The sequence below is a fragment of the Nyctibius grandis genome, chromosome 4 (genome assembly GCF_013368605.1).
Source record: "Nyctibius grandis isolate bNycGra1 chromosome 4, bNycGra1.pri, whole genome shotgun sequence".
Lineage (NCBI taxonomy): Eukaryota > Metazoa > Chordata > Aves > Nyctibiiformes > Nyctibiidae > Nyctibius > Nyctibius grandis.
In genome coordinates this window covers 59,321,781-59,345,143 of record NC_090661.1, presented here as the reverse complement: position 1 = coordinate 59,345,143, position 23,363 = coordinate 59,321,781, and the positions used below count along the sequence as shown (strand labels likewise).

The 23,363-nt window shown below is 45.7% G+C and overlaps 1 protein-coding gene across 4 annotated transcripts in view; it reads left to right on the top strand.

The window, feature by feature from the left end:
* Positions 1 to 23,363, top strand: part of BCL11B (BCL11 transcription factor B) — a 90,488-nt gene that overhangs the window by 12,209 nt on the left and 54,916 nt on the right. For 2 of the 4 annotated variants that reach the window (XM_068399054.1, XM_068399052.1), the window contains exon 2: positions 1,316 to 1,681. In XM_068399054.1, coding sequence (XP_068255155.1) covers positions 1,316 to 1,681 — 366 coding nt within the window. Of the gene's footprint in view, positions 1 to 1,312; positions 1,682 to 23,363 lie in introns of all 4 variants that reach the window. The other 2 variants (XM_068399053.1, XM_068399051.1) reach the window with 1 other exon arrangement.

The window sequence follows — 23,363 nt, the reverse complement described above, 5'->3', positions numbered from 1 at the left end:
ATCTGTTTATCTCAGTCTCACTTCTTTTGAGATATTTCTGTGACTTGCTTTCCCCAGGAAATCCATAAACAAACTGCTCGCGCTAATAGAGAACATTTTTCCTCCTATTCCTTTAATCCTGATTCGATTAGAGGTCTCACTTGCTGATTTACATACTGTTAGTTCCTCTGTTTTGTTCAGCCCAAATCCTGTAGTCCTTGCAGAGGCAAAACAGCCTTAGGCAAAAGTCAGTGGAAATTTTGCCCAAGTAAAGACCAAGGTTTGTATGATTTGGCAGTTACACAGCAGAACAAGAGAAAACAAACCAAAAAACACATTTTGCCCCAGAAATAGATTGTGATCCATAATTATTTTACAATGTAAGAATTATTTTCAAAATGCCCATTAAAAACACACTGTGTTTTATTAATTGTGAAATGAGAAGTTACTTATTTCATCGAAACTGATGCAGGTCACTCAGCAATGCTTTCCCAGTCTTTGGGGGTAATGGTATGAAATCCATCAGGTCTGCGGGCAAGATTTAAACAAAAAACTTTTTATTAACCTATATAGCAACTGCAGGGGTATTTGACATCAGGAAAACGAGTGGAAGATTTCAGGCTCTGCCAATATTCCAGTATGTTAAATAAGTGCCTCATTCCCTTTCCCACTGTACACACTTTTGAAACCTCTTAACTTCTCATGAGACTGCATCCTGCTTACCTTACTCTTGCAAACAGTTTGCTGTAATTTGTGCTACTGGGTGGTCATTTAACCTTGCCGGTATCTTTGGAATGGCAGAAGGTGGTCCCAATTTTGTATGCCACATGGAGCCTGGTCCTGCTTGTTCGGAGCACGCAGGCACTTTTTCACACTCCCTCTGAAATAAGAGGACAGGTTTGGGTGCATAAGCTTTGCTGGATGGGGCCTTGGCCAGATGGCTGTGAGATGGGGTGGGAATGAGAAGGTGGGATAAAAAGAGAGGAACTATTTCAGAAAGTGACTTGGGGCTCGAACGTTTGCAAAATGGCTCTTTGCTGATATCCTTGCAGCGCTGGCAGCAGTGGGAAGGAGCTGTCAGGAAAGCTATGCCAGGTCAGCCTTTCCATTTTGTTTCAGGCAGGCTTGGTTGCAAAATATATTGAAATCATTCTGGGAGAGCGGAAAAGCTGAAAAATAAAAGAAAGATCTAATCAGGCTTGGCTTCTTTGGGGGGGTGAGGGGAGGCTGGTCCTCTCGTGCTGCGTCCTTCAGAGTCTGTGAACATTCAAAGCAATCTCTTTCTCTTCTCCCCTCATCCCTTTCCTCCCTCTTTCTCCTTGTCCATGTAAAGCAGAGGCTGACCATGTGGAACCGGCACTCGCCGACGAGGATGAGAGCCTGGCAATAGCAGAGCCGGGCGGCATCAGCATCGCCGCAGGCGGGACAGACCCCGACTTGTTAACCTGTGGACAGTGTCAGATGAACTTCCCGCTGGGAGACATCTTGGTTTTTATAGAGCACAAGAGAAAACAGTGCAATGGCACTGGTGGTGCCTGCTATGAAAAGAGCATGGATAAGAGCAGCCCTCCCCCCTCCTCACGCGCCGAGCTCAGGAAAGTGTCAGAGCCAGTGGAAATCGGGATCCAAGTCACACCCGATGAAGAAGACCGTCTTCTCACGCCTACAAAAGGAATTTGCCCCAAGCAGGAGAACATTGCAGGTACAGCATGTTTTACACTCAATCAACTGCCTAGGTAATCTTTTAACGAGAGCCCTCTAGAAAGTGCCATGAAACAGAGGCCTCAGTAGCAGGTCTTTATAGGAGCCATATGTCTGGAGGATCCTCGCGGCTACGCAGGGCTGGGCACTCCACATTTAATTCAGTGTAGCTATCTGTGCAGGGCCAGCTCCCGAGGAGAGGGGACTCTCAATGCCCTGGGCGAGCCCAGTGGCAGCCTGTACACATAGGAAAAAGCAGAAGGTTGGGGTCAGAAACGATTTCAGGAGCGTCTTTAAGCAGGTAGCAGTGGCAGAGGGATAGGGGACTTTGTGAGATGCTCAGTTCAGTCCAGTTCAGACATCCTTTGTAACATGCAGACCCACTGGGAAGGACCAAGTCCCGACCCCACTGAAGACAGTGGAAAAATCCTCTTCCCACTGACCGCAGTGGGAAGAGGATTTGGTTGTGAGGGCTGCAGCAGGGGTTCATTAAGTCCTTGCTTGTTTCTTCTGCTGGGGTAGATGTCAGCTTCCTTGTCTGCATTGCTGCCTGTGCCACCTGTCCTTGGGCTCTGCAGATGGCTGGAGTTGAGTGGGCAACACCTCCACTCACATGCACGCCCCAAATGGGTCTTTGGGAAGAGGAGACAAGAACATGGGCTGGCCCGGGTGAGCAAATTGCAGGCATTTCTTTTATAAAACTCTCAATGCGGTGCTGTTAACATTTACTCAGTGGACCCCCCCGGCTCAGAGGCGGGCAGGCAGGCGATGGTATCCACCTGCGCAAGCTGCTGTGCAGCGGTTTCTGCAGAGCGCCAGCGTGGGGCCGCTTCCGTCGCGCAGGGCGTTTCTCCCCTCTGCAGCGGCGTGTTCCTCTGCAGTGGTGAAAGGAAGGCTCTGCTCCCTGCTAGTGAATGGGGGTTATATGTTACACAGCAGGATCTCCCCTCAAATGGGCCTTTTTTGTTCAAATCTACTGTATCCCATACAGAAGACCAGTGGCAATTTGTCTTTGCTGCCCCTATCCTGATTTCTCTAGAAATTGTCCTATGGGATTAGATCTGATGGTCCAGGATCCTGCCTGTAGTAGAGATGCTCCCATGAGGGGATTCCTAGAAGACTTGTGAGAGGCTCCTGTCTTTACAATTGAAGCTTAAGAGATTCCAGCTTTTGGCATTGGAGGTCTCTGAGTCAGTCCCCAGCATCTCTGACGGGCTTGGCCATCATATAAATGAGGATGTGGGCTTTGAACTGCTGCAGTCTTCAGACCTCCAGATGATCTGCCTCTTAGGAGAGGGCATATGCCACCCATTGACTACCTTGTTTTCTTCTAGGAATCTCTTTTGGGTGCAGTCACCTTCTTGGCATGGGGCAGCTGGTAGCTTTGTGGGCATTAGCAGGGGCAGCCTGTGCTGTAGCGTTGTAAGCAACCCTACTGTAAGACCTGACTCCATCCTTTCCTCATCCTTTTGCAGCTTTCCCCATCCTTTTGCAGTTGTGAATGCATTCCTTGGCAAGAAATGACTACCTCATGGTGTAGCAGCTTTGAGGGTCAGGTTTCCTTCCCATTTGGTGGGAGCAGAATAGAAGTATGCAGGACCTTCTCCCCTGCTGAAGGCCTCCTGAATGGTGCCAAGCACTCTCAATAGCTGTTGATCTCTGTGCGAGCTGATGGCGCTTAGCCCCTTGCAGAGGGTGCCCAGTGCTTAGTAAGGCTGGCCCAGGAGACCTATGTGGTAGTTGCAGTCCAGATCTCATCACTTACTAATCTGTGTCCAAGTTCAGTCCATAGCGAAATACCTCAATGGCTATAGCCAGCGCAGAGGGTGCTGTCCCATCCCAGCTTCTGGGGGTCAGCATCAATATAACGAACGCTTTTGCCATGCAGAAAATCTGCTGGAGGAGGGGGTGAAGGGGATGTTTACATGAGGAAAAGGCATTAAAAAAAAGTTAAAAGCCAATCTGGAGTACCTAATCTCTTTCAGACTAAACTGAGTATCAACTGAAAATATGTAGGAAAGATTTTGAATTGAGAAAAATAAAAGGGTTTATCATTTGATTGGCATTTTCTCAGCAGTGCACGGAGATAGAGACATCCACTAAACAGTGCAGTAATAATGCTTTCTCAATTAGGAGCCCGGCTCCGAGATAAAAAGGTGCAGTGTCCTTCCGTATTTTTTTTAATAGCAGCAGATAGTTTTCAATAGTAGGATAAAAGCCTCACATTACAGCCATGGAGGGTAGCCATGAAAAACCCACAGAAGTCATTCACTGGAAGGGCTTTAGTGGGATATACCAAACCCCGTATTTATATTTCAATAGAAAGGCTTTCTGCATTAGCCAAGAAAATCAGAATCTGCATTTAACATTAAAGGTATTTCCCAGTGAGCGGCTGTAGAGCATTGTTGTTAGATTTGTTAAAAAAAGAGACTAAATACGATTTCATAAAAGGGAAACTTAATCTCTAAGGCAGCTTTCTCCCACCCTGCTACCCCCTCCCTTTATTTTTTTATTTTTTTGGTCATAATGCAACAGCCTACAGTATTTTTACTTTATATGTGACGAAAGATATTCTTAGCCTTTCTGTACTGCGACAGGAAGAATGAATTTCTTTATTCCATCAAGAAATATGTAAAATAATCCCTTAGAAGTATGGGGAGATATGTTTGTTCAAAGCATTTAAAATGTTATTTTAATCAAAGGCACAAAACACTCTACATGCTGTGTCAGCTAAAGGAGACCATTACATTTTAACAGCAAATCATGCTCTTTTTCCCCCTCCTAGCCAGCTCCCCCCACTTTGAAACTAACTTTTTTTTATTAAATAAAAAGGCAAAAAAGATTAAAGAATAAAAAAACTTCAGTGGCTCAAATGTATAAAGTAATTTAATATGGTGGAAGCATTAATTATTTTAGCTTAATTGAATTCTGAGGACTGCAGTAGTTGCATTTTTGTAGACAAGCTCTGTTTATTATTTCTTTGTGTAGATTAACAGTAAAGGAAACATAGATAACTTTCAGTTATTTATTGTAAAATAAATGTGTCAATTCATGTGTAAAGCAAGCTGTTCAAAGATAATTGAGTCTTTATATTTGAAGAGGGAAACCAGAAATCACCCACTCGCCACTCTGGCTCCCTGAAATGTGCTGCCAGTGCTGCTGTCCTCAAATAAGTTTCAGCTCCTCTCCTTGATCTTGTGTTATTTTTGTAGACCTTCTTATTTGGTCAAAATGATTTGTGTGGCCTTCTTCAGTGTGACTATGCTGCCAAACCTTACAGCTTCCCATGGCTGAGTGTAGTGAGGGTACGTCAAGCGCCGAGCTTGGCTCTGCCTTTGCACCTCTGTCCCCTCTGGGCGTGAGGATGTTGGGATGCAGCACCGCACAGAGCATTCACCCTGACGCAGGGTGCTCCAAAGTCCTGAGGTCTTTCTTCCTCTCTTTCTTTTTGTTTTTTTTTTCTTTCTTTCTTTCTTTCTTTCTTGATAACTGTGCTTGCTCTGGTCACTGAATGTCTCTTGACCACACAACAGACCTTGTGCTGCTTCAAAGGAGGCAAGTAGAACTCAGGAGTCTGTAAGAATTTGCATGCACACAACGCAAATCTCCAACTGACATTTCTAGATATCAGTAGAGACAAAGGCAACTTTTATCTCCAGCAACTTTATCTCTGCAATCAGCTTTTAGAGACCTCCTGATAATGAAGTCTGTCATCTTCTCCTGACTTGTTGCTTGCAAATCCATGCTTTTCAAGGCACTTCCATTTAGTTACTGCTGTCCCTAGGTGTGTGGTAACATGTTAGCTGGCACTGGGAGGATGTGACTTGCTTAGGAGCAGTCTGTCCTGTAAAGTTTTTTTTTTTCAAATTGGCTGACCTGTTTGAAAATCAGTTCTGCCTTTCATACAGAGGGTGTGATAGTATCAAACAGATGTACCAGATTGTCGTACAGCAAAACACAGCCAGGCCAATGAGTTGGCTAGGAGTTATCAGTCACTGCTTCTTTCACTTCACTGCTGGCAGGTATTTCGGAAAAAATTAGGCCACCATTGTATTTTATACTTCTTTTTATCTTTCATATTTACCAGATCTTGGGCATAACCAGGTGACCTGTCCTGGCTGAAGAAGGCCCTGGGGAGGTGGCTCCTGCTGTCCTTTGATGATATCTCCTGTCCTCTTCACAGACCCTGCTGGGCTCACAGGCCACCAGGCTGTTTGTTAGCAGGGCTCTCTGAAATGATCCAGATTAAAGAAAAGCTACCAGTCAGCTTGTTTTTAATGTTGGATGGTTTCAGAGAACTCTGGCAGAGAGGAGGGAGCCTTGGTAGGGCAGGCACCACAAGGTCCAGACCTTCTCCAGCTTCTCTGGCTGGTCTGCACGCTCCAGGCAGTGTACCCTCGCAGACAGATAAGCACACCAGCAGCAGAGGTTCATTAAGACAGCGTAGTTACTTTCTGCAAAGACAGTGCTAGGACAGGGGAAGGAGATGATTGGAATTCCTTGTTCATCCTGTCCCGGCCGCCAGTGCTGGGTTCCATACATTATGTACTTGAACTAGATGTGCATCGTGAAAAAAGGCTCCCTGTCAGAGGGAGGATTTAACTGCAACCCCTGCTCCATGAATGTTCATTTCAGGCTTTTGAATGGTAAAACTGCCAGTGAGAGAAACTAAATAACTCGCATGTGCTGGAAGCCAGAGATAAACACCGCCGCAGGTTGCCATGAAATAGGCTATTTGATATATTTAGAATTGTTATTTTTCTCCAAATTAAGATTAGTTAAATCCATGTGTTTTGTGTGAGTGATTGTTAACTCAATGGCATGGATTATCCTTTTTTCAAATCATGACAGCTAATTATTATTGCTGTCTACCCTGAGACATTCACTTACAATGTACCATTATGGACCTGCGCACCCACATTAACTGTAGGACTCAGGCAGCCGTCGTGATGCCTTCACACGTGAGGGGAGGAAGACAGGCACTGAAACAACCCAAGGCCGGTGGCGGTGATTTCAGGCAGGTTGGGAAGAGGTGTCCTCAGCAGCGTCGAGCCGGCATGGGGCATAGGGCCATCCCCTTCCTGAGGCCGCCATGGCACCGAGTCCTGCTGCCAGCACCTCCCCAGGGCCGTGGGTCTTGCAGGAGTGGCATATCAAAGCCACACCAGGAAAAACACTATGTGAGGAAGAAGAGGCTTCCAGAAGTGTGTGGTAACAGCTCCTGAGAAACTCAGGTTGTAGCTGCAATCCTTTTTGTGAGGCTTTTCCAGGCTTGTTTCTTCCCTCGAGTCTGCCAGGTTTTCCCTGAGCACAGAGGAGTTACCTGGCCACCTCCTCCTCCTCCTCTGCAGCTTCACTAGGTATTTAGCAACGTGTTTTGCTAATTGGTGTTGCTGAGCAGTATGGGGGGGGGAGGACAATGACACACGGAATGTGGCAACCGCAGCTCCCCTGAGAGCGGGGTTAATGAGCAAGCCTCCTGCCCTGGGGACCTCGGCCTAGTCATGGGGAGAAAAACAAGCCAGGTGATCTCACTCAGAGCCCTGCTTGCACCCGGGGCAGGGACGGGGGCATGTCGGGGGACCCTGGCTCTCCACATGAGGGGCCTGTGGTGGCAGCTGCCCTTCCCTGGCTCGCTGCGGCTTCAGGCATGACGAGGGGCTGCCGAAACATTGACGGCTTGAAGTTTTAAGGCTGCTGGTGAGGCCAGGTGGAGGCTTTTCAGGTGATGACCCCCCTCTTTAGGGGAGCATTAGTGGGACTGGTGGGGAGGGTGTCCTGTGGTGGCTTGGCAGCATCATGTGGGAGCATCCTCAGCATGCCCCCTCGGCTGCCCATGAGGGACAGCTGGGCCATGGCCGTGTGGTGCTGTGCAGCGTCTCCCGCCAAGGCAGGGCTGAGCACCCTGCTACTCGGGGCAAGAGTTAAAGGTGAGAAACCTGCCCATTACGAAACCCTTTTCTTTCCCTTGCTTGAACTCCGCTGCACCCATGTGGCACGGCTCCAGCGCCTGGCCGCGGGGCCACCAGCCGCCCTCTCCCCACCGCCATCTCAGCTTGCCCCCAGCCGTGTCCTGCCCGGGGTCTGGCCCCGCCAGGCACTGAGGCTTTCCCGGCATCTGCCAGAGTCAAGCGTGAAATTAATCACACCGGGTTTTAAAAGCAGACTAAAAAAACCGCTGAGGAATATTATGCCCTCGATTCTCCCTGACGGTTTTAGCTTTTTGTTTTGTTTCTCTCACCATCCTGTTTTTCAAAGTTAATTTCTGTGCCCTGCGTGCAGTTAGCTGTATTCCCACGAGGCTGGGACAGCAGGTGCCGGAGGAGCAGTGGGGGGTCTGCCTCAGCCCGCTCCACCCCGGTTTCACCTGGGGTAACTCCCCTGAAACCTGCAGTGCCATGCCAGATCGATGGGGCGGCACAAGTGGGGACCTGCCCCCCCCAATGCATGGAGTGCCGAACTGTGAAACGGGAGCTCGCTGCTGTTATTTTCTCTCTCTCTAATCTCTCTTAGTTATAGTCATCTTTGGTTTTACATGTGACAACGCTAGGTAAAACGTTTTTGACAGAAGTGCCATTTTGCAGGCTGATGAGAGTGGATTTAAGAAGTTCATTCAGTTCATGTGGCCTGAGTCTTCTCGCTCCGGGGTGGATGCATGTCGGGAATCACTCTTTAAGAGCAAAACTTGCTTGTTTGCACCAGCTTGGCACTGCCATTACCCTCTTTTAATTCAGTGGAAGGACTCTGGACTTACTCGGAGGTAGAGCCCAGTCAAAATGTCACCCAACAAAGTGTTTTTTTGCCTTTATTTGTGCCCTCTTGTGAAATTACTTGCGCCGTGTGTGGGAGACCAGAAACCATGTCTATATCTCTGTTTATTATTAGCATGGAAAGATTGGTAGATTTTTTAGACAACACTAATGGTAAATGATGAAGAGGCACTGGTCAACCAGTCATTACTAGTTTTTCTTTACAACTTTGTGAAAAACTGTTAGGAGCAAAGTAAAAGTAGTGCCCAACCATCCTATAGACTGCTTTGGCATTTGTGTGGATGTGACTAATAGCAATAGACTTGTGCTCAGTGGAGTATTGACTGCAAGAAAGGTGTGTTCGCTGGCGAATTTTGCACTGGGATGTAGCTGAAGGAAAGTCAGTTGTGTGGAAGCACTATAAAGCAGAAAAGCTCCTGTATAGATAGAAAAAGTTGCTGTTCCTCTCCTATGATGAATAAATACATAAAGGCACAGAAATGGTTCCTTTGCTTCAGGAGGACAGAAGTGCTGCTATAGCATGAGGCTGCCTCCCTTTATGTCTTTTCCACAGATTGTTTTTCTTTCTCAGCCCATGTTTGAACTGCGCTGCCTATACACACAGTGACCAAATCGGCTGTGACACAAAGGTTGAACCTTTCTAGGGTTTTTTGGAGACTGGAACATTTTTCTATCATAACTGGAGAAAAAAAAACCTCTGTGAAGTAATCACACTTTTTGTACAAGAAAGGCATGGATTTCTATGTCATGTCACATAACTTCAAAGAGCATAGATTTGGGGCTGAGTTTCAGCGCTGGCTTCGGTGGCCGAGTGGGAAGATGGGAGCCCGCAGAGTGAGAAATAGAGGAGAGAGGCCAGGTATAGAAATAAAACTGTGTTTTCTAAGCGGACAACCCTGGAAGCCCAGAGAAACTGGGTAGCTCTCGGCTTAGGAGACACGTGTGCTTGTTCGCCAGGCGAGAGCATCCTTTTCAGCATGGTTCCTTCTCCCGGTTCCCTCCCACCCTCCAAATGGTAATTGGTGGGCCGTGCAGTATAAACGTTATAAAAAAAAAAAAAATAAGAAAAAGTGGGTGGGTGGGGTATCTAGGGATTTGGTGTCTAAACTCAGGAGTTAAGCCGGAAATCCCAGAGATGTAATGAAAACAAAACGGACTTTTCACTCGCGCTGTGGCATTCTGGCAGTGAGAACGCTTTCGTGAGCCAATGTTTTCATTGTAGGTTTTCTCGAGAGAAGTAGTGGAAATGAATCGTTAACCCCTTAACAGGAACAAATGCGGTTACTGCAGCGGGGAGAGGAGAGCTGTCTTGGCTCTTAGTTGCCATGTTGGAGAGCTTGGGGGTGTGTGTCTGTTTGTGTGTAGTGGGGAAGGTGGGGTAGATACCGCTTGTAAGGAGTTTAATAATCTTAATGGCAGATGTGAAGTGGTTACTTAGCGGTTGTTGTTTTTTCCTCTTTGCATGTGTGCCTTTGCAGAAAGATTCGAGCGCGATCAGCACAAACCACCGTTAAGCCCAACAGCTCTTAAACTTGCTCTTTCTTCTGGCATTTGGTAGCGTATTTCTTGAGCGAGAAGAGGGGGACACTGCTCGCTGGTCCCTTGGCAGGGTCATAAAAGCTGCAGATGGAAAAGACCTACCAAGTAGCAGATCCCAGTTTTCTTGGAAAGTGGAAGTACAGGATGCGCGTCTGTCGCAGACGTGTTATGTATATAGCTTTAAACGTCCAGCAGCCTTGGATGGCGTTCAGCTTTACAGGAGTAAGCCCCTTCATTAAAAACAAGGGAGTTTGGGGAGGAAGGGAGGTGGGAGTGATTAATCTAATTTACCTTAACAGCCACTTTTTGTGAAGAGTTTGTGTATCCCCATCTTCCATGCTCTGATTAGGCTGCATTTTATTTCGATATTTTATTTCACCTTTTGATCACGGCTGGCACTTACCATACTGCTCTCTCCACTCTCTCATTAGGGTATTTTATCTGCATGTATTCTTGCAAGAGGTATAGAGCATGAGCCCCCTGCTCTAGCTTTTAAAGAGCATTTCATCTACCCTTTAGCATCTCGGAAGAGCAATTAAAATCATTACACACTTTCTTGCAGCTGCCCTAGATCCTCTGATCCAGCCCTTGCATGCAGGCTGAGGGACTCTCGGTGCTGTGCAGACTTTGGCTGTAATTGCATAGCTGCGGCAAGGGGCTGTGTCTCTGCAGCTGACCTTGCTCATCGTGTCTGGCCTCTCAATAGATGTTTGCCTTCTTTCTTCCCACTTTGACAGCTCCCCACCTCCGCACTCCAGCCCCTCACGCTGCCCCAGCCCGCTCCTTGTCTGTTCATGCTGGGAAAGCACCGCGGCGGCGAGGTATTTGTGGCTGAATCTGCCTTGGCAATGAGCAGAGGCTGAGGAGAGCATTGGTTCTCCCACACGCCCCTGTTTGAAGAGGGGGAAAATAAGAAAGGAAAGAGATGCTGCTGAATAAATGGTGGTTCTACATGTTTTATACCACACTGCTTTCATAGTGGTCATTTAAACAAGGTGGAGTGGTGGGGGAGGAGAGAACAAGACGAGACTGCAGACAGGCATTAAATAGCCCTCGTCTTCTTTTAAGACGTTTATTATTTCCAGAGTCAAACTTGTAGCCAGCTAATGTAACTGTAAAAGTCTCCTTTGAATTACTGGTGAGGCGCTCTGAAGTCTTCTATTGTAGCTGATGTACTTGCACACAGGCAAAATCCACATTTGGATTTAGCACCTACTTGTTTTATTTTCTTCATTAAACCAACTGCCGGCTCATTTTTTCCTTTCAATACTGGCTTTTCGTTTCCCGTTTTCTAGAGTGCCCTATTACTAGCTCATAAAAAGAGTTAGAAACTGAAGGGAAGTTTCCTGAGCGAGAAGGAATTTTTGTTTTTTTGGCCTTTTTTTTTTTCCCTCCCCCTATGGCTTGGCCTGGAGCCAACCTGTCTTTCAACAAGTAGAGAGCCATTCCAAGTTGAAATTTATAGAGCAGAGTCCAGGTTCAAGGGCTGAAGCCCGCCAACAGCTCCAGCCTCTTTGTTACTGATTAATTCTGCAAGCGGCTCAGCTGGTTTGCTCACTTCTGCTCTTCACAGCACTGCAGCACTTCCGAGCCTGCTGCCACTGCTTCCCCCTCCCCTGCTTTTCAGCAGAGCTTTCACCCCTCACTGTACATTATCTCCCCTCAAATTCATTTTAACCCTATGCAGTCCAAGCTGCACCGAGTCACCTTTATGGTAAAATTATAAAAATTCCTTTCCCTCCGCTTTTTTTTTTCTTTTCCCTACAGCTAATTTTAAACGTCCGGAGCTTCCCATTTCACTTCAGCTCGTATTAACAATTGCTTCCTGGCATCATTTGGAATCCAGGTTCCCAAGTTTTAACTAGTTTACTCAAATGCACGCAGCGGGGCAAAATAGTTTCTTTCAGCTTTACCTGCAGAGGATGTTTCCCGTCTCAGCGAGGGGGTTTCCCTCGCGGAGGGATTTGAAAGGCAGAAGATTTCAAGTGGTCTCAAGATGGGGCCCCACAAGAGTGAGTGTGGGAGGTGAGGGGGAGAAAGAGCAGGAAGAAAAAAAAGGAGGGGAAAAAAAAAAACCAACAAGAGTTTGGGAAAGTACCTTGAAATGAGGATGGTCCCGATTCTGCAACAAACTGGATGTCAAAGCATAACGTTATTGACGTCAACGGGGGTTTTGCCATTGGCTTTAGCGAGGGCAGGATTTCATCCTTAGCCTGTGCCGAGCTGTAGGTACCAACAGTCCCCTCGCAGGCAGTGGGATTACTGATGTGCAGAAAGTTAAGCATGTCTGTAAGCGTTGGCAGGATTAAGATCTGTGCTGGTATTTTCAGACCAAGTGAAATGCATGTGGGAGGTTTTTAAAAAAGAAAGTTCACGGGAGTTTTTAAAAAAATGAGAGTGTAGCCGAGCCTGCCATTTTTAAGTGCCTTGGGGAAAAACCTGGGTTGCTATTAAAAATATCGGAGGACTAATGTGTTACTAATTGTGACACAATTAACTTCTTAAAAGTATTTGATTGTGAGTCCCAAGAAAATAAACAGATGGGGATGAACAGCTAGAAATTCAGGCCTGCGTTTCAGTTTAAACATTTCTTTTTTATTAACTAGAAATAAAAGCAAGCCTAGAGGTTCACTTTACCGTGTGTCTTGGTTATTCTGCTCCTAGAGGTCTACTTTTGAGTAGGTTATTTAAAGAATTAAAAAAAGACAGCAACAAAGAAAAGAAGCTGAAACCCAGTAGCTGTCTGAGACCCCTCTATGTGGCTTTACGACAAAGCTCTTAAATTCTTGTTTAAACGTTTCTCCAGAGGTGTTACTCAGGAAATAAAAATGTGTGCTGTTTGTCTATAGCAGATTAAAAGTTTACCTTTAATGTGACAGCTTCTCAAATCTAGTGTCGGAAACATGCCTCTATTTTACGGTATTATGAAGCAGGTCTGGAGCAGAAACAATATATTTAACTAAGAGAGAACAAGACAGAATTTGCGAGATTCTTTCTTTAATGGTTTATAACCAGAAACCTTTTCTGTGTCTGTCTTTGAAACTTTTGTGCATACAAGTGGCCAGCACATGCAAACCACACTTTGAAATTTAACAGTTAACCTTAAAAAATCTTAAGTTCAGCAAAATGGAACTTTTTTTTTAGTCTACGGACAGCTCTTTGTAATGATCTGGCAGAGGAATCTGAAGTTTGTTTTTTTTTTTTTCTCCAAAACATTCCTAATTTCAGCAGTAGAAAACTGAAGCACACCCGAGTTCTGACAAGGCTCTCTCACATCTGCCTCCGCCTGTGTGCTGATTCCCTGGGGTCCCATTTATCACAATCTAACAAGATAGAATCTGCCTTTGAGTATCAGTAAATATGGCTAAAGATCACAAAACTGTACTCGTAATTGTTCAAGACTAAAAGGCAGAATATAGTGTTTGATTACTGTTTATGGTACAGGGCTTTCTTGCAGAAAGAAGTTAAAACAGTAACACCCAACCCCCCCTAAAAAAAACCCTGAGCCCCTACTCCAGCCTCCTCAGACTCCACTGAAGGATGCTGTCCTCATTGTGCAAAGTTCATAATTTAAGGTGATGCATTTTATTTTTGATTTTGAAGTTTATTGAGGATACCCGATCGGAGCTGTTTCTTGAAAGAGATGCACAAGGCAGGTTTCTGTTAGCAGCAGTAGCACACAGGAGCGAAGGACATCTTTGCTGGCCCCCATAAGCACCCATCCCTCAGGTCAGGGGGCTTTTGACGGTGCGTTGTCTTGGACTGGCCTCATCCTTACTACATCTGCTCTGTGGATGAGGAAAAACACTCTCAATCCTCAGTGCTCTCTGCCTGACAATTAACGTTCATGACAAATATTTAAGCAGGAAACAGTTATGGATGCAGCAGTGTCTCAGACACCCCTAGCAAAGGCACCTGCTTTGTTGGAAGGACCGATGAGCTGGATTGATAAGGTCTCCATTGGCAATGGAGCTTTGCTGATGCTTAGGGTAGGGTTTGTGCTGGGCGACAGGCAGCTTGCAGCAGGCGTTACCTAGGTGGGGTTGGTGCACGGGTGGGTGGGTTGTCCTCACTCCCTCGGCGGGAAGCTTGGGAACTCGTACTGTCTTTGCTGTTGGGAGACTTCCCTGCTGCCTGGAAAGGTTTATTTTTTAGAGTGATAGTGGGTGGAGAATGCAATACAGATGGATTTGTTTCTCTTTCATTAGCTCGTTTAAGACACTTGTTTAAATGTGATCGCTTTGCTTTTCAAATGATAAATGTCAGTGTTTCAAATATCACCGTTAAAAAACAAAAATTTAAAAAAATAGGTCTTCAAAAAAGGCCAGGCCAGTACTTTGTTAAGATGCTGGCCTACAAATGGCAAAGGTGGCTCTGGGCATGCACAAAGGGGAAGATGCAGGGAAGAGTGGATGCTAGCTTACACGGAGGGTAGGTCCCTCTCAGAGGCTCCTGCCAGGGCAGAGCCCAGAGCAGGTCCTGTGGTGGGGAGCCAGCAGCGGGGGGAGGATGCGGCCAGCAAGTGGGTGCTGGTGAGGGTGCCCGGGGCATGTGCTGAGTGGGTGGCTGTGACTTCTGCAGTGAAAATCCCATGTTTTGGGGAACAGGGTAAAGGTACAGAGAGAAAACCTGGGAGGGCAGATGTGCGTATGCTCCAGCGGAGTCTGTTTCTTACCAAGGAAACCATGGCCTTCGGGGCAAGACACTAACTGGGGTGTGCAGAGCACTGTGCTAGCAGAAATACCACCCCAGCGTGCCATCACGGGGGAACCTTGGCACTTCCAAAATCACACTTTAATACTTCTGTTTCCTACCCTTTCGTCCCTACACTTCTCCCAGCCCTGGCTGTGTGACGGCAGTGCTGAGCAGAGCCTAAACCCTGTCCTCCATAACCCTTCTCTAGGGCAGGTGTGTGTGGTTTGATGGGTAAAGCGCAGGAGACCATCAGCCCTTTCTCCAGCCCTGCAATCCCACCTTTGTTCCCGGGAGTGGAGCAAATCCAGGGATTTTTTAGTGCTCGTTGCTGTCGGTTTTTCCTCTCCCATCTCTTTGCCAGCGCCAGCTTTAAACCGCCCACAGGAGATATGCAGACAGGCACTCTCATTTCTCAGAAGAGGCAGAAAAGATGTGAATGGCTTGATTTTCCGAAGTGCCCGGCCGTGTCTGGCGGGGGCTCGGGGCAGCCTGCCGTGCTCAGTACCCATCTGGATGAGGTTGCAAGCACTACTGTCCAAAATGACAGCAGGAAGAGGGTGACGGCAGCAGGGCTGTCGCCGGGAGAGCCTGCCCTCTGGTTCACTGCTCACAGCCATACCCTTTTGTGCGTGCACTGATATTTTTGAACAAGCCCAAATCCCTCTGGGTCTCCGTGCTGTTAGCAAGTTCCCCCCCTCCCCAAAGTCCTTGGCAAAACGGTTGGATTAAACAAATGTGAAATCACAGGCAGGGCACTGGGGAGGACGGTGATCTCACCCATCCCCTCTTGCAGCCTTTGCGCCGCCAGTGAGGACGGATGGAGGATGGGAGGCTTCGTGCCACTTCTCGGAGCCTCGGCTGCGCTGCCGCCGTGGGCACGGCGCCAGAAGACGGCTTCTGCCTCATAATTGAATAAAGATCTAAGGAAATTTCACTTGCGAGCGTGCGATAGGGCCCTTCCCTGTGCGGGGAGATGGGAGCCCCAGAGCCGAGTACCTTGGGCGAGATCCTGTCTGAGCTTGGCTGGGTCGGGACGAGCATGGCTGTCCTCGGCGCTGCCGTGGATGTCGGTCCCAAGAGGAGCTGTGACTCCTCCACACTGCATCCCCGCAACTGGGTGCTGAAGAAGAGGAGGAGGCAGGGGGGAAAAGAACAGGGAGGAAGAAAAGAAAAGATCTGTGACAAAATCATGCGACACCCACGTAAATATTGTTTGTATGAATTGGGTCCTTCATCTTTTGTTAGCAGCAGCTTGTTAATTAACAGCAGATTAGTGCTGCTTTCTTCTGACACATGAATATATTTTGGGCTAGAAAATACTTGTACTCAATAAAACTGTGTGACTGAACAATTCAGAAAGTACCAGCGGAGCGCCGTAATGGATTCCCTTTTCATCCCCTCCCCTCCGCCTCCTCCTCCTCCTTCTCTAAATGCAAGCAGATTTCTGCAGTCTAGTGCAGAAGAGACATGTTAAACACAGCTAAATAAATCATGTTTACTCTTGGTGTTCTTGGTAGTGAAAAATCTGTTGGCTGTTTTTACTTCCTTATTTCTCAGCATTTGCTTCCTACCTGTTTTTGAGCCCGTGCCCAGAAATAGTAGTTTTGTCGAATGAGTGGATTATGCCAACCAGCAGTTCTCTCTGCCAAGGAAGCTGCTGGATCGCAAAACCTGGTGACTTCTTTCTTGCAGTGACACTGAGATTCTCCCACTTCCTCCCCCCCATATTAGAATATAAAATAAAAGTATTAAAATCTGGAGAAGGAGAAAATGTAACCAGATCCTGGCAGTTTAAGAGCCCAGAGTAAGGAAAGTTGAACTTCTGTTCCAGAAGCCCTCCTTTAAGCTGTTTGTGGAGGTGAAAGCACTGGAGATAGCAATAATAGGAACCAGACATTTTCCCTTTCTTGTTGTCATTCCTTGTCCCGTTTCCCCCTCCCAAACTGGGTGTGGGTTTTATTTCAGTGTTGTTTTTTTTTTTCCCCTCTACAGAGTGCTTTACAGCTGGGAGGGAGAGGTAACTGAGCCTTTATTTTAGCCAAGTCAACTCACAAACTCTGCTGTTGCAGGCAGCGGGTGAACTCTGGTTTTGGGGCCGAATTCTGCTCCTGACCCTCTGCTCCTGGGTGGCCCCATAAACCTCTTACCTGAACGAGGGCTGCTGAAGGGGCTGAGCTCCCTTTGCAGGGTGAAGTGAATGCAGATGGGACAAAGCCATGCACAGCTCTATGTGCGTGCGTATATGTACATATGTATATAACACACACACATATATATATGCGGCACATCTGCTGTCATCAGCAGAGCTGCGTCGAGTTGAGGAGAGTGTAGCCCAAAAGGTAACTAACTGTTTTGAGGCAATCCTGGGTATTAAGCGCTCCTCTTTGACCTCAGGTGGCAACTTTTTAGCCTGGAGCCATTGTCCTCGCTGACGTTATCCCAGATGTCAGTGATCCCAGATGTGACTGTAACATGGATTACGAGCCTGGTGGACTCTCCCTGTTTGGTTTTAAAATTAGAAAAGAGATCCTTTTTCCCATCAGAGCTTTGCATGTATTTACTCTTTGATCACATTGGAAGGGCCTTATCCTGTCTCCAGAGGAGCTTTAGTTCTGCTTTCAGTGGTAACAGGGATCTGGCCCGTGTTGAATATTAGCATTTTAATGGCATACTTAAAACCCCATTGCTGGTATGCTCACAGGGCTCCCTGAACAAGAGTCCAGCTCTGGGGTTTTGCAAAGCGATGTTGCAGGCTACAATGCTGCTGAAAGAGAGGAGCGGGGATGTCCCATTTGTCATAGATTATTAGTATTGTCAATAATAACATGTCTACAGAAGCCAAATTAATTCCTTCTTCCACTTTACTAAGTCCAAGAAATGCCAGATCAGTTTCAGAACAGGGGAAAAAATAAACAGAATCAAAGTTTGTATGTTACGATTCCTCTGAATTTCTGGTGGGAATACTCTGCGATAGAAATGATATTTCCATAGAGGCATTGGCTGCCAGTTTGCTTAATTACGTTAAATAGTGGTATAAACCTCGGCAGAACATAAACCTCTGTTACAGCCAGTCCTTAGAATATTGAATCATAAGGAACAATGATACCAGTGCTAACGTGTTATAATAGTCTTTATTATATTAGTGATTGAAGTGTTATTTAAAAAATAAGGTTTGTTGTAGCGGTTTAGGTGCGCATGCATATTTTCTCTGATCACCTATTAAGAGGCTGAAGACTGGATTTGAATTTATTACAGGGAAATAAAAGGCTTGCTTAGAGGAAGAACCACTAGATTGCTGCTTATGATTTTACAATTTGATTCCGCTTATCCTTAAGGAAGGTTCATAACGCTTACTTCAGAAATGCCATCTACATCTAGAAAATTAGGGTTAAAAGGACTACTTTGTTGAAACTAATTACAGGCTAGTTCAGTTTTTTAGATGGTGACATTTTAGAGATTTTGCTTGTAATGCAAGAGGTTATAGAAAGATTTGGTTAGACTGTGATACACGGCAATAAGCTGCTGTTTGCGTATATTGACATTTTCATCAGAAAACAAAAACCCACTAGCCTTTATTTACTGGTGTGATAGGTATGAATTTAGTATCACTTCGTCATCCTGACCATGGATGTTTGAAGGAATTCTTTTGCTTTACCTCGGTTTCTACAGTATCTATTTTGTTATAAATTTTTTTTTTGAATACACTTTCCTGCGTAATCAACTTCAGCTTCCATTTGAAGCAGAGCTGATAATAAAAAGCCTTTTTGTGTCTTACGCTTTTATCTTATCGAGAAAGATGCTATTCTGTACAAATAAATGGGTGAATTGGGAGTTATGGGGAAATCTGGTCCAGCAAAAATATACCTCAGAAAAAATGTCCTGTATGCAGAATGGTTCTTGGTTTCTTGTCGTTGGCTTTGCTCTTAGTTTTGTGTCATACTGAAAGGAGTAAGGGGTTGTTTTTGTACCGTAGTTGTGTTTTACGTTTCCTGGTGCAGGATTCAGTTATCCTGTCTAATTAGCACTTGTGACTGGCCAAATTCTGCTTGGATCCAAGTCTTTGGGTGAAACTTTTCATTGTGCTATTTAGCAGCAGGATTGGGCGCAGGTTTGCAATATGCTTCCTTGTGCAAACGAAATGTCGGTTTATTATTTCCCTTTTTAAACTTACATTATAGTCTGAACTAGATTCTTGGTTGCTGGTTTATTTGTCTGCTTTCTTTTGTTATTTAAAAGCTAGTTAATTTTCTAGCCTCTTTTCCGTGCAGAGAGCATTATTTACTCAGTTGTGCTGGTGTCCAGTAAATTGAGGACTGAAGCTTTAGATGCTCAAGGTTGCCCTTGTTTGGTGGATTGTTTTACCATCTCCAGTTGATTGCGCCGTTCATTTAATTTGACAGATTCAGTTATCAGACTTGGACCCACTTATACACATGCAGCTGGATTGGTTTTCCCCTGAGAGATCCAAAACTCAAAGGGAAGTTTTATTTTAATTTTCATTTCATTTTAAAAATCTCTCACTTTTGCCCCCCTACAATCACTTGCCCTGCTTTGCTTGTTTAAGTTTGCTTGGTGTTAGTGAAATGCTCTGCTGAGTGTGAACGTGCTCTGTGCACAAGGGAAAATTTGAAAATTATAAACGTGCATGTTAATGGGACCTCCCCAAACACTGTTACATTACTTGAAGTGTAATGTATGCATTCACACTAGGCAGGTAGACTATTTTTCACACTGAAATTCAGCACTTACAAAGTGCCTACACTTACATTGCTTTTGGCAAGGGGTGAGCCAAAAAACCAGGAGCTGTGATTCTCTCCCAAAGCTAATTGTGTCTGTATATTAAGTTTGTCCATCTGTGCTTTGCAGGGACATCAGTATCACCTGATGGTCCTCCATATTGCCAGCAGTGAAACAGTTAACAGTGCTGCTGCTTAATATATTGCAGTTATGGAGTCTTTTTAGCTTCCAGGACATTTAGCGAAATCAGGTGGATGTCATTAGCTGATTTTCACAGATGGGGAGATTGAGGCACAGAGGGGCAGAGTGAGTTCATCTGCCTCTCTTTCCCCAAATTCCCTCCCGTTCCAGGAATTGTTTTTGCTACCAAACAGCTGAAGAGCTGCTAAAGCCTCATCCTGCCTAATTTCACCACTCTTTTTTTTTTTTTTTTAAAATTTGTTTTAGCTTGGGATAGGGAGAACATTGAAAAATATTAGTAGAAGACAAACTTTAGAGCAAGGAAGAGATACTTATCTGAGCAGCAAATCCTGCTGTTGTCTTTTCCAGAGGCCATATTCTGCCCGAGGATACGTGTGTGCAGTGCAGCGTCTGTGGGTGTGAGCAGGGCTCAGTCCCGAATGGCCAAGGGAGAGGAGAAGTCCACCGGTGTTACTGACTCCTGCTTATCTGGGGCTCTTCCCTGGCCACTTCACTTCCTTCATTTTAGCCTCTTGACCATGCTCTTGTGGTCAAGCCCTCAGATTATTTGGAGTGATGTTTCTCTCTCTAGCTGCCTGTATATATTATCTTGCCTTTTGGAAACAGCTCTTTTCCATCCGCTGAGTTCCTTTATTAATTCCAGGGCCTGTTAAATTGCTGCGATCGTCTGTTGGAGTGGTTGTATGTTTCAATTACATCAGGAATATTTGCTGGTATATAGAAATATTCACGGTATAATCAGGACTAAAAATTTTAATCCCCGCAAGGATTTTTACAACCATTGAAACTCCCCAGGACTTAATTACAAGAGTTGGGGAACAAACTTGGGAAAATTGATGAACTGTTTATTGTCAACCCTTTATGCCTTTTGGAAAACAAACTCCACAAATCAGGGTGATTATTGTTATTTGTTAGTTTATTGCAGTAGCTTCTGGACATTGCAGCTCAGATCAGGGCACCATTGTGTTAGGCACTCTGCACTCCCGGAGCGAGAGCCGGGCTCTTCTTGGAAGCATTTTGGAGCTGAACAGACCAGACAGGCGGAGGGTGGGAAGGGGAAAGCCGAGCTGCGGGATGGGATGTGCCGTAGCCTGGGTGGCTTGTGCCCTGGGGTGTGTGCTCTGGCCCCCTTCCCAGCCCAGAGCCCTGTCTGCAAGACCACCCTCCTGAGATGAGAAAATGCCCTGGTTTCCTATGTTATATTTATATCACATCTGCTGTTACACTGTATTTACTTATGCCTTATGATGTTTTAGGCCCAGTCCTGCCCTTGTTTCCCCTGCTCTCGCTCCTGGTTGCTGTCATAGCAGAGGGATACAGTCCTCCTGGGGCAAAGCCTTGCGTTGGTGGGGTGGGCAGAAGGCACAGTGGGAGGAAGCCAGGAATGCAGCCTTGGGGTGGGTGAGAGTCCTTCTTCTTGTGTGTTTAATTGGGGTGAGCCAAGATATTTCAGTTTTTCACTTAGCTTCGTGTTCAAAGCACAGACAAGGGGCTGGGAGCAGGTTTGCATGAGCATCAGGTGGGAGCGGGAATGGGTGGTCCTGCAGGAGCCCCTGCAGGGACCCGGCTCGTAGGGATGCTGCCAATGCTGCCGTGTGGCACCTGGATGCCCCCATGGCCCTCCCACCCCAGCCCCCGTGTGGGTCCAGTGACAACCCACACCCCCATTTCCTAAAAGACGTGTTTTGGCACTGTACAACCAATCTCGCAGGTATAGTGTGGGCTACTTCTGGGAGTCCACACGGTCTCTTAGGTAAGTAAAAATCTCCATAGCCTGCCCTCAATGTCTGAGCCTCCAAAATGCCATGTGCAAATATGTGGACGACCTAAAATGTGGATTTTTACATACTGAGAAGAGTTGCATGCTCAAAACAGGATATTTAGATATAGTAGGATATTTATTAACCACACGGGGTGTTCCAAGCTCAGTTTATTTATCTTTGTAAAGTGCTTCCAGATCTTTGCGTGGAAGGCACTAGAGAAATGAAAGGCGTATTATTATTATTATTGTTATTATTATTATTGTTGTTGTTGTTATTACTATTATTATTATTACAGCATCTAACTACTGACAGGCAACCACAGCTGTACGCTCAATTCAAGCCACTTAAATTTAGGGGCTGATTTTTACAACATTGACTCTTAATACTTTTTCCCATTGACTCCATATGCTGAAATGTGTGTTCACCTGCCCTGCTGAAGTATCATTATTCTCCAGAAATATATAAATGGGGTGCTTTTAAAGAAAGGAAGAAAATGTGGCATAAATATTAAGTGCTCACGTTTATATGGTAGAACTCAACTGCCATTTAAGAAAGGCTTCAAAGCAACCAATTGTATGAGCTGGTAGTTGCTTCTCTGTCATTAAAAAAGAAAATGCATTGCTGAAAATAAAGCCAAGGAATCCCGTAGACAAAGGATAATGTTTATGGTGTTCGAGGGTCTGACACGAGCTACGAGCAGCACAGGAAACGGGAAGCTGGGTTTCACAGCCGGGCGTTGTAATCAGTGCGGTTGTGCACAGCCGCGGCCGCGTGCCTGTTATGCAATATCACACTTCACCCGCCCACGCACACCTCGAGACAACAGGCATCTTCGAAAGGTCTTGGCATTATTCAGAGGAAAGACTCCCAGCAATACCTCTGCATGGTGTTTAACCTTATCTTTACTTACGTTTAGGCGTTTCTTTTTTCTTTTTTTTCCCCTCCTTCCTTTCTCATTTTTTTTTTTTCCCTTTTTTTTCCTGTGGTACATCAATAGTGGGTATTTTTGTATCTCCAAAAATGGAGCAGATATGGGGGGAAAAATCCCATTAGCTCCGTGATGTGTTTTCATGGCAGCTCTGAAGGTTCCGGTCATGGCTATTTTGTGCATTTTGTAGCATTGTCCTCATGCTGTTGTTACTATTATTTTTTTTTTTAAGTAGAGTTGAAATGTTACATTCTGAAGACACCAGCTAATTATTAAATGATACCTAGACTATGTTTTCTTTAGATTTTAAAATAGGAAATAATTAACCAGAGGTTTTAAAGATCTGACGAAAAGCCAAACAGGCCTGTGAAACCCCAGAATCTAATAACAAAGAAGGTGAGTTGGTTTTCCAATGCCCTAAGAGTCTGAAGACGTCCTTACTCTGACTTTTGAGTAACAGAAAGAGCTCAACCACATTTCATCCTGGTATAAGGTAGCCCTGAAGTTAACCGTTTTTCCAAAAAAGACAAAACAAAAGGATGTCGCTGGCTCCTAATTAGATGTATTTTAACTGAAAAGTCATTTTAGCAGCTAATATTGTTATTATGTGCTTCAGTGTGAATCCTTAGTGAAGCTGTTAAACTGTGAGAGCCTGAACTTATCAGACATTTTGTAACGTGGATGGGTTTTTGTATCCTTGTTCAGAAACCTGTGGGGAGTGGAGGGCCTTTCTGGCTCAGACACGGAAAACACATTTCTTACCAACTGATTACCAGGGTGGGCAGCTGAGACCTCCTTGCACCCTCCTTTTACACTCTTTTTTTTTCCCTTTTTTTTTCCCGTGCAATAATATTTCTTCTTTCTGTTGCACTCCCTCCCCCCTCTCCCAGACAGTGGTCAAGCCCCATGGTGCACTCTCTAGCCAAGGAAAGGGATTTGATGGCAGGGACTGGTCTCAGTTATTTCGGGATACTTTTGACTCCTGCCTGTCGTGTACAACAAGTTGGTAGTTCTCAGTAGCTGGTAGGTGCTCAGCATCAGGCAGGCTTC